This window comes from Bos indicus, chromosome 10 (assembly GCF_029378745.1).
Source record: "Bos indicus isolate NIAB-ARS_2022 breed Sahiwal x Tharparkar chromosome 10, NIAB-ARS_B.indTharparkar_mat_pri_1.0, whole genome shotgun sequence".
NCBI classification, from domain to species: Eukaryota; Metazoa; Chordata; class Mammalia; order Artiodactyla; family Bovidae; genus Bos; species Bos indicus.
This window is the reverse complement of record NC_091769.1, coordinates 60,640,492-60,655,840: the sequence shown is the minus strand read 5'-3', so window position 1 is coordinate 60,655,840 and position 15,349 is coordinate 60,640,492. Positions and strand designations below refer to the sequence as shown.

General features: G+C 37.8%; 2 protein-coding genes across 3 annotated transcripts in view; one reads left to right on the top strand and one right to left on the bottom strand.

The window, feature by feature from the left end:
* The window catches only part of FAM227B (family with sequence similarity 227 member B), a 212,249-nt gene that overhangs the window by 95,342 nt on the left and 101,558 nt on the right, over nt 1–15,349 (bottom strand). Inside the window, exon 12 of one of the 2 annotated variants that reach the window (XM_070797582.1) lies at nt 41–12,521. The exons of the other annotated variant lie outside the window; for it this stretch is intronic. Within the exon in view, the coding sequence (XP_070653683.1) occupies nt 12,520–12,521 (2 nt within the window). The 3' untranslated portion in view covers nt 41–12,519. Of the gene's footprint in view, nt 1–40; nt 12,522–15,349 lie in introns of those variants that run through there. 2 annotated transcript variants of the gene reach the window in all.
* The window catches only part of FGF7 (fibroblast growth factor 7), a 61,877-nt gene that overhangs the window by 25,364 nt on the left and 21,164 nt on the right, over nt 1–15,349 (top strand). The window lies entirely within an intron of this gene.

Genomic DNA, 15,349 nt, shown 5'->3' with positions numbered 1-15,349 from the left:
AAGCCAATGCAGACTCTAACCATAACAACTATGTGTCAGATTATAATAAGACTAAATTTTAAAATCTTAATTTTACTGAAATTTTAGTCTTTATATTGTAATTTTTCCCACATCCTCTTATATCTCTTCCACAATTCACCTTTATCTGTACTTAGTTTTCAATAGATTCATTTACACTGATATTTTGAGTAAATATGAAATGACAGACTATCATAAGTGTGTCACTAATAAATTATTACTAATTAATTTTTAAGTATATCTCAAATCATGAGAAATACCTTTTAGCACTGAAGGCCTTATTGAGGATTGATACTCCTAATTTTTATTTATTTATTTTAATTGGAGGATAAGTGCTTTACAACTTTGTGCTAGTTTCTGCTGTATAACAATGTGAATCAGCTCTGAGTATACATATGTATATATCCATCCCCTCCCTCTTGAGCCTCCTCTCCACCGCTCCATTGCACCCCTCGGGGTCATTACAGAGCACCAAGCTGAGCTTCTTGTGCTTTATACCAGCTTCTCACAAGCAATTTATTTTACACATGGTACTGTATATATATCAATGCTACTCTCTCAATTTATCTCACCTTCTTCTGAAGCTCGTAATTTCTAAAAACCACTTCATTAAGGCATGCCTGATATACACAAACATGTACATGTTCAATGTATGTATATAATGATAAGCAATACTAGTCAGAGTTTTGAACATTAAATTACCTTACTAATTCAGATATGTGAAAATTAAATGAACACTAGTTGACATTAATTTCTATACTATCTGTAAAATGTGATGTTTGGTAAACAAATTAAGTAACCATAAGCTATTAGAGAAACCAAAATATTGTTTTCTGTCACTTGAGGGAAAAGTTGTCAGTTTCTGTCAATTGTTCTGCAGTTTCAAGCCATTTTTTTTTTTTCATTCAAGCAATACATTAAAGAGAGCTTCTTGGATATGAATCTTTTGGAAATGTAATAAAGAAGTCCTAGTTTGGATTCAAATCCAAGCTAAGACACAAACAGTAGCCATGGGCAAATTACATAATCTCTATGAATCTTGTTTTCTTGTTTATTGAGTAACAGAGATATTATCTAATTTATAGGATTAGGAAGTTTTTAAAACAATGAGTATATGTGAAGCACAGCAAAGGGTATAGTAAATATAAATACACTCATGTCCAATTCTTTGCCATCCCATGGACTGTAGCCTGCCAGGCTCCTGTGTCCATGGAATTCTCCAGGAAATAATACTGGAGTGGGTAGCCATTCCTTTCTCCAGGGGATCTTCCCAACTCAGGGATCAAACCCAGGTCTCCCACATTGCAGGTGGATTCTTTACCATCTGAGGCACCAGGGAAGCCCAAGAATACTGGAGTGGGTAACCTATCCCTTCTCCAGGGGATCTTCCTGACCCAAGAATGGAACCAGGTCTCCTGCATTGCAGGTAGATTCTTTACCAGCTGAGCTATTAGGGAAGCTCAATTTATAGGATTATGAGGTTATTAAAACAATGAGTATATGTTAAGCACAGCAAAGGGTATAGTGTATATAAGTACCCAGTAAATGTTGACTACTAAGTGCCTAACTTACTATGAAAAGGACAAAAAGAGGACAAAACTAAAAAGATATTTTAAATATTCTAAAGTCAGGACTTATCATTTTAACCTTATTTTCCTTCCAGACAGTCCAAATTCATAGAATGTTGCTCTTGTTAAAACCTGTGCTGCCAATATAATGATGACTGTTCTCCTTTCTTTTAAACCTGTGGAAATCTTGGATAATCATCCAAAAATACTGCATCAATGTACATGAGGAGTTATAGCATGTTTGGTCCCCCAGTCTATATTCTCTACTATGATAACTGTCATTTTCTACTCATATAGTCCTAAATAATTGTATCTGTAAGTGTCACTTTGCTTATGACCTATATGTTGATTATCCTGAAATCTGAAATTCCATTCCTTTTTTTTTTCTTGAGCTCTTGTCCATATAGCTAATTGTTACTAGATAATTCTCCTGATAGCCTCCAGGCGTTTCAAGTTCAGTATGTTCCCAAATGAACTCATAATCTTTCTCAAACCTGCTCTTGTCTTCTATTCCTTACATAAGAGCTATGCCATCCTCCATCCAGTTGACCCAACTGGAAACCCTGCATTATTCCTCTTCATTAACTCACATTTTCTGTCACTGAGCCCTCCTACTATTCTATTGCTTAAGTATTTCTCAGCTTGGATCCTCAAATCTCCTCAGAAACTGGTACAGCTGAGAGGCAGTGTGGTCCAATAAAAAGATGTGTCATACAGGCCTGGGTATGAAATTTTGCTTTACCCCTAGTCTATAATTTAGAGCTATAAATTTAATGTTCTCAAACCTTAGTTCTTCACTTGTAAAATGCATTGCACAAAGGTTAAACTGTAGAATGTATATATAATAGGAGATTATCAGTAAATATTAATTCATTTCCCTTTTTTCTCTTCTTCCACTATCTAGCCATTCCTCTTGAAATTCATTTAGTTAAGGCTCTTGTCACAGTCCCACCCACTAATCTCTTAAATATCTACATTTTCCATTTTCTCAGCTTCGAATCCATACTTCAGACTGTCACTATGTGTCTTTCTAAACCCAAAACTTGATCATTGTATTCCTACTTATAGTGCTCATAATTTGATGGTTATGTAACACCTACAGGACCAAATTCAAATATTTGGCTTCAACCTCACTTGCTATTCCCCTCTTTCTTTTCTTCCACCTATATACTTGTTTGCTGTGATTCAAATATATCAGTATTTTTCACACTTCTGTGTATTTCCATTGGCCTATATTTAACCTCGTTCTTTGTCTATTGAGTAAGGAGACAAAACATATCCAGGAAACACTTTAACAACAACAAAAATTAGAATGCCTGTCAGCATGCCACACTGAAGTAGAATTAGCATGTTATTCTGGGCTTCCCTGGTGGCTCAGAGGGTAAAGCATCTGCCTACAATGTGGGAGACCTGGGTTCAATCACTGGGTCGGGAAGATCCCCTGGAGAAGGAAATGGCGACCCACTCCAGTACTTTTGCCTGGAAAATCCCATGGACTGAGAAGCCTGGTAGGCTACACAGTCCATGGGGTCGCAAAGAGTCGGACACGAAAGAGCGACTGCACTCACTCTCAGAAGAAAGGATTAAATAAATTGCCTTCGGAATCCCTGAAATATATCAAGGATCATCCAGAGGTTCACAGAGGGAAAACACTTGTTAGATCTCTCCCATGTAGTAAGTAGTTCCTCCCCCTTTTCCCATTTCCAATTGAATTCCAGAAAAAACAGAACATACAGAGAGAATGGGGGAAGAATATTAACCTATGTAAAAATCCTGGTAATAATAATGACAGCCAATATTTATTGTGTCCCTGCTTTGTATATAGAAAATATTTACCTATCAGCATGTCCCCAGGGCTTCCCTGATAGTTCAGTTGGTAAAGAATCTGCCTGCAACGCAGAAGACCCCAGTTCAATTCCTGGGTCGGGAAGATCCACTGGAGAAGGGATAGGCTACCCACTCCAGTGTTCTTGGGCTTCCCTTGTGGCTCAGTTGGTAAAGAATCTGCTTGCAATGCAGGAGACCTGAGTTCGACCCCTGGGTTAGGAAGATTCCCTGGAGAAGGGAAAGGCTACCCACTCCAATATTCTGGCCTGGAGAATTCCATGGACTATATAGTCCATGGGATTGCAAAGAGTTGGACATGACTGAGCAACTTTCACTTCACATGTCCCCATGTAAATTCAATTCTTCTGTGAAATTCCCTATTAATGAGTATTGGTTCCACTCAATTTATCTATACTTTTAATATAGATGAAATCTTAAATATCTATTTATTCTCCACAACAACTGTACTCATAAAACACTCTACAGGCCTTAGGTCTCATCACCCTCCATCAGCCAATTCCAGGGGTTTTGGAGAGCTGGGATTGAAAGCATGGACTATCCTTACAGAGCAGAACAATGTAAAGTTCAGTTTGGGGACCATCTATGTTAGGGTAGTAAAGTCACCAACTTCACTTGTTAAAAGCTTGTTTAATATATCTCAGTCCACACCCACTGAATCAAAATCTCTGTTATTAGTTCTCTCAGGTAATTGGTCTGCATGCTAAAGATTAAGAACCTCAAGTCTAGGTGGAATGTCTGTTCATCGATGTCTAGGTGACATTCCTGTTTATCAACATGTCATCACTGTGCTAGGTGCTGAAAACAAAAGGTTAACCAGGCTGACGTGGTATCCCTAATATATAGAGGTCATGAAGTGAAGTCGCTCAGTCATGTTCGACTCTTTGCGACCCCATGGACTGTAGCCTACCAGCTCCTCTGTCTATGTGATTTTCCAGGCAAGAGTACTGGAGTGGGTTGCCATTTCTGTCATAGTTGTTATTAATTCATCTAGCATGAAAATCAAAGTCAATCTATATTTCTGTATTTTTTCTTTTGTTAAATATCTGTTCTTTGATGAACACCATATGTAAAAAACATGCATCAAAAGTCAGTATTTTTCAAAACAATTTTGTATTCTCTGAAGTAAAGCAAGTGTAATAAGGGCATGGTAAAGTAATAAGTGCTAGACCATATAGGTATTTAAATGCAGCATTCTGAGATATATAAGATAGTTTTTTTTTTACTGAATTAATAATATAATTTACTGAATTATAACTATCAGTTATCAACAGGACTTATAGAAAAGTCCTGTAAGAAATATTTTTAACCGCTTAATTTCTTACCAAACATCTCTTACTCCTACAGACACACGTTTTAGATGGCAGTATTTAAAAGAATGCTTTTGGTGTTTTAAGTAGATGTGCATGCTATTTTCTTGCTCAAAGTAGGAGAAATAAGAAAATATACTTTTAGGAAAACTGCTCTACTTTGGGTATAGTCAATATGAGAAAATTTTCAGTTTGTCTTGAGTATGTAATCATTTCACTGTTGGGTATTATTGAACCATGGTTTTATTCTTTTATTTTAATACTCAGAAATATGCTTCTTTCCGTTTTCACTGTAGAACTAAAAGTGTGTTGGAAACTGCTCCAGAATGGGGACTGTGTTGTAGAGGAAAATATCGGGAAAACTGTGGAAGAGCTTCCATGAACATAAATAAGACCTGGCTCAAATGCTGTTACATGCTTTAATTTTTCTGTCTTTTATAACTACTTTCAAAAGACATTCTAAAACTTTACAGGTATTAGAGAATTCTTTGTTAATCATATTTTATTGAGACTTTTTTTTCACTTCTTATTCCAGACACATTTCAGAGTTAATTTTTCAGAGTTTTATTTTTTTACCCTATTTTACTCTGAGACCCAAATTATTACCAAAATTCCCATAATATGTTTGATGATCATATTATATAATAGCACTCTTTGTAAAAGAAGTAGAAACATATTTAAAAGTTGAAAGTAACAATGGAAAGAGAAAGCAGCTGGATAGTATCTTACATGACATGTTGTTTCTGCCAATTAAAATTACTTGACAGAGTTAAGAAAGGTTAATGTAAAATGTAATGCTATGTAAGTAACATTTGAAGCAAAATTTCTGAAAACCTATATATCCATTTGTTCACAAATATAGCATTTCTACCATGGGCAAGCATTTATATACATATGTTTGTTTCTCCCATCTCAAGAAGTTAATGCTCTAAAAGGAAAAATAACTACACAAGTAACTAAAATAAGGCCAGATATTGTAAGCGTTCTTTCTCAAAGGAGTGAGAGATATATTTTGGGAATTCCTGAAAAGGGCAAAAGAGGGGAGGATCACGTACTTGGGCTTAGCTTTGAGAGATGAACAAAACATTGACAGATGAACATGGGTGGAAGGTTACTTTGTAGTCTCAGTGAGCAAAAGATTTAGAGTTGTGAGGATCAGTGGCAGTCTAACTTCATTGATGAGTGTTAAGATGGGAAAAGGATAAATGACCGTTCCCACAATATGTATAACACTGTGTTAAGTGTATTGTTGTTTAGTCACTAGGTCATGTCCAACTCTTTTGGAGACCCCATGGACTGTCCATAGGATTCTCCAGGCAAGAATGCTGAAGTGCAGTTGCCATTTCCTTCTCCAGGGGATCTTCCCAACCCAGGGATTAAAGCCATGTCTCCTGCATTGGCAGGTGTTTTTGTTTGTTTTACCCCTGAGCCACCAAGGAAGCCTGCTAAATGTAGTACATATAACTTAAAAAATTGACAGGATTGCCCCTATATTTCAGAGATGAAAACTCAGAAATGGAAAAATTAGTTACCCTGCTAAGAGCACAGAGCTGTTAATTAGAGGAATCCAGATTTAAAGCCATATCCTCAAACCAGTATTATTTTTATTACTGCACAATGGTAGTGAAATATGAAGACTATAATGCAAGGCAAGGACTCTGCATTTCATTTCATGGACCATGGAGCATTATCAAAATTTTATAAGCAGTGTCGTTTCTTTAGGAAAGCAGGAGGCTGCTTCCCGGGTGAACTGGACTGGGAAAAGAGTGGGTTGAGAGAGACAGTTCAGTTAATACTATAACATTCCAAGTGTGGTAACAATGGTATTGGTAATAGAAATGCAAAAAACACTGGCAAACTATCCCACAGGTGGAATTCATAGCACTGGTAACTAGATGTAGCAGATTAGAAATAAGAATTTTTTAAAAAAGCATTTACATTTATAAACTAGATGATTTGGAAAATTGTGATGCCATTAAACAAAACAGGAAAATCAAGGGGACTTAACTTGAAATTTGGTAAAATGTAACTGTGCTGGGCTAAGCCGCTTCAGTTGTGTCTGACTCTTTGTGACCCTGTGGACAGTAGCCTGCCAGGCTTCTCTGTCCACGGGATTCTCCTGGCAAGAATACTGGAGTGGGTGGCCATGACCTCCTCAAGGGGATCTTCCAGACCCAGGGATCTAACCCGCATCTCTTATGTCCCCTGCATTGGCAGGCAGGCTCTCTACCACTAGCACAATCGGAGAAGCCCAAAATATAACTACTTGCATCACTTCTTAAAAATCTATAGCAATAGCTTTTATAAGAATGAATGTACAGTCAAAATTCCTCCAACAACAGGAAACTTTACCATTTTTATTTTTCAAGAGGAGAGAAGCCAGAGTGCAGACTTGGGAAATGAGTTTACCAGTGTGATCTTCAGAATCTTTGAAGTGGTCTCAAGGTACCAATGATGATAGATTGCCAATGCATTATTAATTCAGTATTTATTATAGAAAACAGAAGGCAAGCATTGAGGCTTTATTTATTATATTATTTAAAAATTAGATAGTTTGTGGGTGCATTATATTAAAGAAACCTAGGAGTTTTTATAGTCTTGATTAAATGGTATATTTCTAAAAAGGGCTTATAAGAGTAAAATGAAATTGAACAATTCATTCATTTTGTGTGTTATGTCTATTACTGATATTTTTTCCTTTGGTTAGATAATACTTTCTTAATTTTTTCCCAACCCAATATTCACTTCATAGCAAAAGTGTTGTTGGGGAGAGCAAACAAGTTAAAATATGTTAAGATTTTCTGAAAATTTAGTGAAAGGTGCTAAGGTGAGGGCTTCAACTTGATAAGATGAGTAAGTCTAAGTTATTTATAATTACTAACATAAACTATTAGTTCCCTGGACAAACAGAACAAAAAAAAATGCATTTAAATAGTCACAATCCACAAAAAAGCTATTATTTGGCTTTGAGTCATATGTAAAGGTCATTTAAACTCATAAACATGCACTTCCAGCCTAGTTAACTTGTGTTTCTAATTAATTATCATTTAGAGGTTTTAGTTTTATTTGGATTATTTTTCATCCAAGATTTTCCTGTTCCCTGTTTCCCAATTTAAGATTCAACACACTTCATGCATTTTAAAATAATACTCACTGGAAGAAACTCTTTAAGAAAGCAATGACTAGAAATTCCTTTTTACTATTGCCAAACTTTTGTCTTTATAGAAATCAGAGTGAACTTTATGTTCCCATATTTTCTAACTCTCATACAAAGTGAAAATGTAATACACCAGACAACAAAACTCAAAATCAACTTCATGATAATGTTTCATAAAAGCAATGGGATTAGTTACAGTTGTGGATACTTCTGAAGTTCCTAAATTTTGTCTTTTAAAATTTAATCTATAAATTTAATTAAAAGACAAAAAATAAGCTTTGCAGATAAATTCAAAACTTTTTTTTTGTGCACAAGTATTTTGCTTACTTTTTTCTACTAGGCTGCCCAACATTCTGCTCTTTAACTATAAGTAATTGGTTAATTTTTATTTTTTAATAAGTTATAAGAGTTACCACTGGTTGTAAAAATATGATCTGCTGTCCAGGTCAGTAAGACAATTCCTTTGATTATCCTTATTTCCTATTTTTTTTAAAAGACTGCTGCTGAGTCACTTTAGTCGTGTCCGACTCTGTGTGACCCCATAAACAGCAGCCCACCAGGCTCCCCTGTCCCTGTGATTCTCCAGGCAAGAACACTGGAGTGGGTTGCCATTTCCTTCTCCAATGCATGAAAGTGAAAAGTGAAAGTGAAGTCGCTCAGTCCTGTCTGACCCTCAGCGACCCCATGGACTGCAGCCTACCAGGCTCCTCTGTCCATGGGATTTTCCAGGCAAGAGTACTGGAGTGGGGTGCCATTGCCTTCTCTTGTAATCAATACTTGACCATATCCTGTCCTTCTTTGGTGATATGGATACAAATATGTGACTCCATGAACTGTAGCCCACCAGGCTCCTCTGTCTGTGGGACTTTCCAGACAAGAACACTGTAGTGGGTTGCTATTTTCTTCTCCAACAAACATTACAGAGTATCTTAAAAGTTTCCGGGGACGTTTCAGAATGCTCTCAGTCTTTGTTCAAGAGAGGGAATGTGTAAGCATGTGTGTGCATGCGTGTATCTGTTTCTCCTACCACATTGCAGTTGGCTGCAGGGGTAATTTGGAGGAGAGATCTGTATGTTTGGCCACTTTAAACATGGAAGGTAGGCTCTCAACAGGCTCTGTGTGTCAGGTGCACTGGATGCCTGCAGCAAGCTCAGAAGCTTTCTCAGAATACCTATTCTTAGTAAATCTAGTGCATTTCCTGAATGTCCGCATCCTCATATGTCCATACAGTGTTGTATATTCTTGTGGCGTGGTATTCTTTTCTTTATTTTGAGGTAGAAGAGGGAAAACTGTTTAAGAAGGAACCTGGATTTCAGCATCATATTTAATGCTTCTCCTTTCCCATCTGATAAAGTGGTTACAGTTTCCTATATCTTTATCTTAACATATCTTAAAAGTCTGCTTGGTTTCTTTTCTATCTCTTATTCTGTAAATTTTGTTTTTATGAAATTCATAGAATATGGAACATCAGTTCAGTTCAGTTCAGTCGCTCAGTCGTGTCTGACTCTTTGCAACCCCATGAATTGCAGCACACCAGGCCTGCCTGCTGCTGCTAAGTCACTTCAGTCATGTCCGACTCTGTGCAACCCCATAGATGGCAGCCCACCAGGCTCCGCCATCCCTGGGATTCTCCAGGCAGGAATACTGGAGTGGGTTGCCATTTCCTTCTCCAATGCATGAAAGGGAAAAGTGAAAGTGAAGTCACTCAGTCATGTCCAACTCTTTTCGACCCCATGGACTGCAGCCCACCAGGCTCCTCTATCCATGGGATTTTCCAGGCAAGAGTACTGGAGTGGGTGGCCATTGCCTTCTCAACAGGCCTCCCTGTCCATCACCAACTCCCGGAGTTCACTCAGACTCAAGTCCATCGAGTCAGTGATTCCATCCAGCCATCTCATCCTCTGTTGTTCCCTTCTCCTGCCCCCAATCCCTCCTAGCATCAGACTCTTTTCCAATGAGTCAATTCTTTGCATGAGGTGGCCAAAGTATTGGAGTTTTAGCTTTACCATCAGTCCTTCCAAAGAATACTCAGAACTGATCTCCTTTAGAATGGACTGGTTGGATCTCCTTGCAGTCCAAGGGACTCTCAAGAGTCTTCTCCAACACCACAGTTCAAAGGCATCAATTCTTCGGTGCTCAGCTTTCTTCACAGTCCAACTCTCACATCCATACATGACCACTGGAAAAACCATAGCGTTGACTAGACGGACCTTTGTTGGCAAAGTAATGTCTCTGCTTTTCAATATGCTGTCTAGGTTAGTCATAACTTTTCTTCCAAGGAGTAAGCGTCTTTTAATTTCATGGCTGCAGTCACCATCTGCAGTGATTTTGGAGCCCCCCAAAATAAAGTCTGACACTGTTTACATGGAGCATAGTTATAACTAATATTTATATGATGTGGTATATTATTATTTTATGCTTTTAAAAATGATCAAACACATTTTCAGAGGCTATGGGCAGGCTGTGGGTCACAGCATGAGCTGTACCTGAAGCCTGAGGCAGAGTGTGTTGGGGCCAGATCATCTCGACTCCTAAGAGTCACTGGGTTGTATCTTTTACCAGCCCCACAGTTATCTCTTAAACTAGGTTTGGAGCTTGATAATGATATGAAATTGGACATGTGGGAGTATTTACACCATGGAAACTGGCAAATACTACAAATCAGAGCCTTTTCTTCTGCAGAGTCAATTGTTAGATATTTACTAGCACACCCACTGCCTGGAGCTGAAGTTTCCACAGCTATCACTTTCCTCCTTGGCACCATACCTCACGACTGCCTCATTTGTCTCTACCAAAATCAGACTTCACGTTTCGTTAGTGCTATGGCAACTCATACATGAAAAGTCAGACCAGAACATCAAGTATCATACAAGAGGCAGGCCCTGGACTTTGAAGAGAGGAAGAACACTGATATCCTCTCCCTGGTACTTACTGAAGTTACTTCTGAAGTTCTCCCATGCCCTACCCCTCACAAAAAGCCCCCAAAACCTATTGTCCCTAGAAATTGATAAACTGTACACTTAATTATATCATATATAATCACTGATACACACACAGTAAGCAATATGCTCAGACATATAGTTATGCTTATGAAAAGTAAAGTGTAATTTTTAGTGGAATAAAATATAATTTACATGTTGTGGGTAAGTACTGGGTGTCCACATATAATCTCTGAATGCACTGTAGTTTCTGGAATATACATGAAATCAAATTAGCTCAAATTCTAAGGCTGTCATACCAAGATTCCTTTGTTTTTACTACTTATATTTTGACATTTCTTCACAGTGTATGCAATTATTACCAAGTATTTGAGGTGGGAGTATTAGTGAATTCCAAAAATGTTCTAACAACAGTCAAGTCATAAAACAAATATTTTAACCCCCACACATTGCATTCATTATAGCCTGAAAAAAGTCAGTCTTATATATTAATTACTGAACGATTCTGAAACCCCTCTGTCACTTGTAAAAATTGTACAAGTTCTCTGACTTGGCAATATAATTTTCTGTACTGAGCGGAGGCATATTAGAGGTCAAAGCTGTATATGGTCTTCATGTGTAAAGTAACTATCAAAGACGAGAGTCATATGTTTGCTTTTTGTTTTACCTGTTTTTTTTTCATATATTGATTTTTATATTTCTTTCTTAAAGAAATTCTGCCCAAGCTAAACTCTACTACGTCAGGATCCAGTGTGGATAGTTGGCATCCATGTACCACATTATCCCTTGCCTACCTCTTCCATTTGTCTTAGTCTAGTTCTCTCTAGTCTGTTTCTCACTGATTCAAATACTGCCCATCTTGATAGACTTTTTCAAGACTGTCCTGTTTTCAGAAGTCCTTCCTTCCTGGACTGACACTAATCTTTTCTCTTACTTACTATTTTGCCACTGAGAGTTTTTCCTATCATGTGGGCTAATAGCAGGTCTCTATTTCCTAAAGGGAAACGAATAAAGGGGGCTGCCCCAGGTGGCGCTAGTGGTAGAGAACCTGCCTGGCAATGCAGGAGATATAAGGGACGCGGGTTCTATCCCTGGATTGGGAAGATCACCTGGAGAAGAAAATGGCAATCCACTCCAGTATTCTTGCCTGGAGAATCAGAGGATCCTGGTGGGTTACAGTCCACAGGGTCGCAAAGATTCAGACATGACTGAAGCGACTTGACACACATTTCTTAAAAGCAATTCATGGGGAGGGAGGAGGGAGAAGGGTTCAGGATGGGGAACACATGTATACCTGTGGCAGATTCATTTTGATATATGGCAAAACCAATACAATATTGTAAAGTTAAATAAAATTAAATTTAAAAAAAAGAAGAAAAAAAAAAGCAATTCATTTCTCAAAGAGAGCTACCAATTAGTTTTTCTGTATTTCCCATACACTGAGCAATAGATCTGTGTATAACTCTAGACATGGCAGTTACACAGCCAAAAACTTTGTTTTATTGTATTTAGATTCAAAAACTATCAAACCGACATACTCCTTGGTCATTACTATGGTTATAAAAAGAACAGTGGCTTATTTGACATCAGGTATGTTTTTCAATGCAAACTGTAGCTTATCTGAAAAACTGTATACTTCATTCTCTGGCACTTCTCCACACTTAATGCTAGACGTCTTGTCTTTCTGTGAAAAAAAGACAAGTTACTCTTGTTTAACTTGATCATATGAGATTGATACCTGCACTATATTGGCTAGAATAGTCTATAAACTGTGCATCCAGGTAGTGAAGACACAGTATGCATATTCTTAAGGCATCAAAAAAGTAAGGGTAATCCTGATTTTTTTGAGGAAAGATTTTGATACTCTAAGTATCATCACAGAAGAGATATCATAGAAAATTGAGCTGAATTCCCTTGTGCTAATTATTGCATTGATTGAACTTAAAATCAAAGAGGTGAAAGGTCACTGTTTGTATATGGAACACTCTATTTCTGCTTTACTGACTATGCCAAAGCCTTTGACTGTGTGGATCACAATAAACTGTGGAAAATTCTGAAAGAGATGGGAATACCAGACCACCTGATCTGCCTCTTGAGAAATCTGTATGCAGATCAGGAAGCAACAGTTAGAACTGGACATGGAACAACAGACTGGTTCCAAATAGGAAAAGGAGTACATCAAGGCTGTATATTGTCACCCTGCTTATTTAACTTATATGCAGAGTACATCATGACAAACGCTGGACTGGAACAAGCACAAGCTGGAATCAAGATTGCCGGGAGAAATATTAATAACCTCAGATATGCAGATGACACCACCCTTATGGAAGAAAGTGAAGAGTAATTAAAAAGCCTCTTGATGAAAGTGAAAGTGGAGAGTGAAAAAGTTGGCTTAAAGCTCAACATTCAGAAAACGAAGATCATGGCATCTGGTCCCATCACTTCATGGGAAATAGATGGGGAAACAGTGGAAACAGTGTCAGACTTTACTTTTTTGGGCTCCAAAATCACTGCAGATGGTGATCGCAGCCATGAAATTAAAAGACACTTACTCCTTGGAAGGAAAGTTATGACCAACCTAGATAGCATATTCAAAAGCAGAGACATTACTTTGCCAACAAAGGCTCGTCTAGTCAAGGCTATGGTTTTTCCTGTGGTCATGTATGGATGTGAGAGTTGGACTGTGAAGAAGGCAGAGCGCCGAAGAATTGATGCTTTTGAACTGTGGTGTTGGAGAAGACTCTTGAGAGTCCCTTGGACTGCAAGGAGATCCAACCAGTCCATTCTGAAGGAGATCAGCCCTGGGTGTTCTTTGGAAGGAATGATGCTAAAGCTGAAACTCCAGTACTTTGGCCACCTCATGCGAAGAGTTGACTCATTGGAAAAGACTCTGATGCTGGGAGGGATTGGGGGCAGGAGGAGAAGGGGATGACAGAGGAAGAGATGGCTGGATGGCATCACTGACTCGACGGACATGAGTCTGGGTCAACTCCAGGAGTTGGTGATGGACAGGGAGGCCTGGCGTGCTGCGATTCTTGGGGTCGCAGAGTACTGAACTGAACTGAATAGGCACTCTGGTTTACATAATAGATATAACTTTGAAAAATTGATGATTGCGTTTCTTATACCTTAATCACATCTGAATGCATAAAAAGGATCCCATTATTTAAAATATTTTACCAAAATTCTTTCCAATGAAAGTATTTTGCAGGATAAACAGTAAGCTTCTAACATATATATATCTACTAAATTTAGATAATTCTTGAATAAAGTTTCTTAACGTGGAGCTGTTCTGCAATCCTTCTTTTTCTTACACTGGCTAGAGATCCAGCTTTTCTTCAGATATATCTTTAATCCAGTCCCTCGATTCTCTTTTATATTAGTGTGGGCTAATATAGCTTAAACTCTCTCATTGTTCTGTTTTAACTCCGTGTCTCCTGACTCCTTGTGCAGGATCTGCTCTCAACAGCCCACAACTAGAAAGCCTGGGGAAGAAAGGTGAGGGCAAATTACAATGACTCTTACCAGCGGGAGGAAAGCTAACTTAGCTTTATTCAGTCTATGACTGCTCTTTCTTCTCCTGCTTAGCTTAGTTTGCTTTCAGTTAAGTTAGAACACAACTTTGAAAGATAAACAAGTGAGATGTAACATGAATGTAGCTGAGACTAGTGAAGATTATGGAATGTACAAAGGACATAACTATTCTGGAAGATAATTGATAAATTATAAATTTAATATTATGTTCAAAATAAATAATAAAATTGTCTTCTCTAGGCCCTAACTTGGACATTTATACATTCAATTTTGGCATATTGGAATTGTGCTGTGGTAGCTATAACATTATCAAATTCTCTAAGCATCAATAATACTTTGAGGTTGTTGCATGAGGTTGTGTCTCAAAGTAGGATTGAGAATCAGTATTAGTAATATACACAAGTATAATGTATTGAGGAAACAAGTACACTCATCTCCAACCCCAATGCCTATCACCCTTGCCTTGGAGAAGGACTTCATCAGCTTCTGTCTAGACTAGAGCTGTCATCTCTTCACTGGCCTTGCGTCTTAGCAATCCATCTCTTACGCTATTAACAGAAACATCTTCCTAAGCCGTTCAGTGGCTCCTGTCTCCTATAGGATAAAAACCTAAATTCAACTAGCCACATAAGGTTTTCATGATTTGGTTATGCTATGTTTATTGTTTTTTCTCTTGGCAGTTCACCTTGTATACGCTACAAGCACAGCAAACCAAGCCCCAAATGCCACGGTATTTTATGCTTTTTCTCTTTCTCTATATTTTATGCTTTGTCACTTTCTCTCTCTTGCCTAATTTTTCCTGTATCACTACTATCTTGCTACAAACTTTCACGATTTTGTAGAACAGATGTTGAGGAAAGGCAAGACGGTTTATGTAAGAGGAAAACCATAGCCATTTACTATATAGCTCTTTGAGAAATAAGCAGGTCGACATCATTTTTTTGATCTTCAAAATTATATGATGGGGTTCAAAAACCA